At 39.1% G+C, this 3,905-nt stretch overlaps 1 protein-coding gene across 1 annotated transcript; it reads right to left on the bottom strand.

Moving 5' to 3' along the window:
• Window positions 1-510: 510 nt before the first annotated feature.
• Window positions 511-3,429, bottom strand: LOC121249538 (receptor-like protein 6). Its single transcript, XM_041148237.1, has one exon. It carries the CDS (start codon window positions 3,427-3,429, stop codon window positions 511-513), a length of 2,919 nt encoding a protein of 972 aa, XP_041004171.1.
• Between the last annotated feature and the right edge of the window lie 476 nt (window positions 3,430-3,905).

The raw sequence follows: 3,905 nt of genomic DNA, 5'->3' as shown, positions 1-3,905 counted from the left end.
ATATAAAACCTGTATGAAACAATATTACTTAAGGAGCGTTGCATGCTATAACTATAAAGAGATTATATAAAAATAATTCTACAAATTGACGTGGTTTCATGTGATCTGTCAGATTTATTTTACAAAAAATAACTTCACAATCTGATAAACAACATCAAGCCATGTCAATTTATAGAATTACTTTTGTATAATCAATTTATGACTAAAATATTTCTCATACTTGAAAGGAGCGAACGCATGATTACACTTTTTTTTTTTTTGTGGAAAGAGGACTATACCTCTAGTCTTTATTAATAAGCCATCACTTTTGGCGGAAGAACACCGTGGTTACAAGACATTCCAAAAAAATAAACTTATTACCCATCAACCACAAACAATAAACTTAAAAAATAACCAACACCCAAAAAACTTATATTAACACATGATTACACTCAAGATCATGCAACCGCTAAAAAAAAAAAAAGAAGTTGTTAAAAGGAGGGAATTAGACATCCCGCAGATCAATATCCTTTATCTTGCCAGCTGCTTCATGAACCAATCATGTTTTCTTGTAAGCACAATATGCCCAATTGTCACTCCAACAACTAGTCCAAATGCATAACCTACCGCAACAATTTCCCAACCAAATTGAAATGGAGATTCCGATTCTTGAGTTTGATCAACAGAGAATGAAGGAGGTGCTGGCGAAGCATTAGAATCCTCACAATCCTTTGAGAGAGGTCTCCCACATAGCCCTGAATTTCCCTCATATGAATTGTTTCCAAATGTACCAAACTGGTCCCCTTGTGGTATAGGTCCTGTGAGAAGATTGTTCGAAACATTGAAAAATCCCAAGAAGGTGAGTTGTGTTAGTTGCTGTGGGATCTCCCCAGAGAAGTTGTTTTCAGAAAGGTCTAATGATTCAAGCTCTGAAAGATTTGCTAATGATGGTGGGATGTGGCCCGTGAGAACATTATTAGAAAGATTGAGCAAATGAAGCCCCCTTAAATTTTCAATGGATTCTGGAATTTCTCCACCAAATCTGTTGCTCGAGATATCAATGGCTTTCAATAATTGGTGCACCTTCTCGTAAAAGACAGCGATTCCCTTATTTGTCATTGTCATGGTGTAATTATAATCATAGAGCCAAGAATTACACAAATATCTTTGTGGTATGACAGATGAGTTTACTTGGATATATGACAAAATATCTGAATTAGCAACTTCACGAGGCTGCTGCTTCCAATTTCCAAAAGTTTCTAATGGCAGTTTCCCAGTAAAACCATTGTGGGAAAGGTCAATGACTCGCAATTTGGGAAACTTATAGCCAGCTTTTGATGCTCCTATCTGACCGTGGAAGTTGTTTGAGCGCAAATTGAGAACCTTTAGAATTGGAAGATTTTCCAACCAAGAGGGAAAAATATCATGCAATTTGTTGTTACTGAAGTCAGCAACCTCCAACGCCGTACACTTGGCCAAAGATCTTGGCAACTGTCCTTGGAATCTGTTCTGTCTGAAATTGATTATCCTTAACTCGGTTCCTTGTGTCCATGTTTGTGGAATGCTTCCTTGAAACTTGTTCCTTTCCAGGTCAATCACTACGAAAGAAGCACCAAAGTTTTGCATACATCTAGGAAGTGAACCACTCAATTTGTTATTTGCCAAATCAAGGACTCGAATAGAAGTGAGAATGCAAATCAATTCCGAAATATTTCCAGTCAGTGAGTTCTTTGACATATAATAATGAGAAATGGTGGCTGGTGGAATGGGAAGTGACCCTTGAAGCAAATTAGACCTGAGGTCTAAACCAACAAGACGAGTCCATGGAAGAGGCACTGGATGTTGACCCAAGCTTGTTAGAAAGTTTTTCGAAAGGCAAAGAACCTGAAGACTCAATTTGCTCGTGTCCCAGATCCATTCCGGTACCGTGCCATGGATGTTGTTGTTGGACAGATCTAAACACACCAATCGATCCTGATTTTTTACGAAATCTGGAAACTTGTTCAAGTTGCACGAAGATAATCCCAAAAACTGAAACTTTGGCAGACTCGCATTGGCACTGGCATCTTCAATAAGTACGGATAGTTGATTATTCGATAGACGCAAAATAGTTAAATATTTGAGCTTAACGAACTTGCCAAACTCCACACTGCCACTAAAGCTGTTCCGACCAAGATCAAGGTTTTTAAGATTCTTGAGATTAAAGATTGAATCTGGAATTCGACCTTGAAGGTTGTTGTTCCCAAGTTCTAATGAAGTTAACTTTGTGAGATTCATTAGAGGGAAAGGAATTTCTCTTGTAAGTAGATTGTAGCGTAGAGAAAGGTAACTCAGTTGTGTTAGATTTCCAAGTCCAAACGGGATTCGACCTATCAATTGATTGATGGAGAGATCTAGAACGGAGAGTTGGATGAGGTTTCCAACTGCTGATGGGATCTTACCCACGAAAGAATTATTTGAAATCTCAAGATAAATGAGGCTTGTGATGTTACCAAGTGAAGAGGGAATGGACCCCGAAAAGTTGCAACTCCGCAAATCCAACGTATTCAGGGAGCCCAGGTTTCCTATTGAAGTGGGTATCTCACCTAAAAAACTCGTGAATGCGAGGTTCAATACCTCAAGGGGGCTACTCCATGTGAACTGATCAGACAAATAACCAGTGAGACCTTCATTGTAAGCCACATCAAGAACCTTCAAATTTGGTAGCTTAAATATGCCTACTGGAATATTTCCTTGCAATCCACAATATTGAAGATGGATGGACGTTAAAGATGACATATTTGCCAAGAAACGAGGCACCACAGAGCTTATGTTCACATAGTTTAAATGAAGCCATTGTAGGCGAGTCAAATTTCCGACAAGGCTTATTAAGCCAGACTTGAGTTTCAAAAGCTGTTTTCCAGAATAGAGATCATAGTTGTCGGACAGATCAAGGGATGACAAGTGTGATAATTGTGAAATTTGTGATGGAATTTGACCCGAAAACATAGAAGCAGAGAGATTGAGATCCGCGAGTCTTGAAAGATTACTTACCTGGGACGGGATTTGGGAGTAGTTAAAGTGATTGTAGGCGAGATTAAGCCTTTGAAGGTGAACAAGGCGGAAAAGGCTGCTGTCGGGAGCAAGAGAACCAAAGAGACGACCGCTACTGAGGTCGAGGCCAATGACATGACCTGTGTCATCATCGCACTCAACTCCATCCCATAAGCAGCAATCACGATTGTCTCCTTCCAGTGTCCAAGATGAGACCTTTGGATAAGCAGAAGGATCGTGAGATTTGGATTGATTAATGATGAGAAAGCTTTCCTTGAATTGCAGCAAGGCTGCCCTCTCATCATCCCGGCAAAGGATTTCCATGAAAGGAGAAGCATAAGCGAGCACAAGTATATGGAGCAGCGAGAAAAATAAAAGCAAACGCATTAACATGAACTGGAAAAGCGATAAACCCATATTGTTGATCTATTGGATGCATAGAATCTTAAAGCTTCTGTTTTTATAGACTGGAGCGGGGGTCTGTTGCACTTCGGCCGATTTCCAAATTTCAACACAAGCTACGTGAAAACACAGTAAAGTCATAGAAACACATTTTCAAACATATATAGACGACGAGTAAAATGGGAACACATTTTCAAACATAACCGTGGAGTGAGAACGGAAATGAATTTCAAAGAAGAAAAGGAGTGTAAGACAGGTATTTGATAAAATGGACCATTTTTGCTTTCATTTCTGTTTTCCAGTTTTTGCACGCCACCGATATTACATTTCCTCAGCATATTTATACAAACTTTCAGAAAGTGAAAAGGCCAATCACAATCTTTGATCACACGGTTCATATCACTCATTTGGTTAGGCAAGATTAATATTCTAGAGCCAGGACAGGTGTAATGCTATGATTTGCGCTTGCAGGAAGGATTCTTTTTCAAAGG

This window comes from Juglans microcarpa x Juglans regia, chromosome 2D, assembly GCF_004785595.1.
Source record: "Juglans microcarpa x Juglans regia isolate MS1-56 chromosome 2D, Jm3101_v1.0, whole genome shotgun sequence".
NCBI classification, from domain to species: domain Eukaryota; kingdom Viridiplantae; phylum Streptophyta; class Magnoliopsida; order Fagales; family Juglandaceae; genus Juglans; species Juglans microcarpa x Juglans regia.
This window is presented reverse-complemented; position numbering and strand designations above follow the sequence as displayed.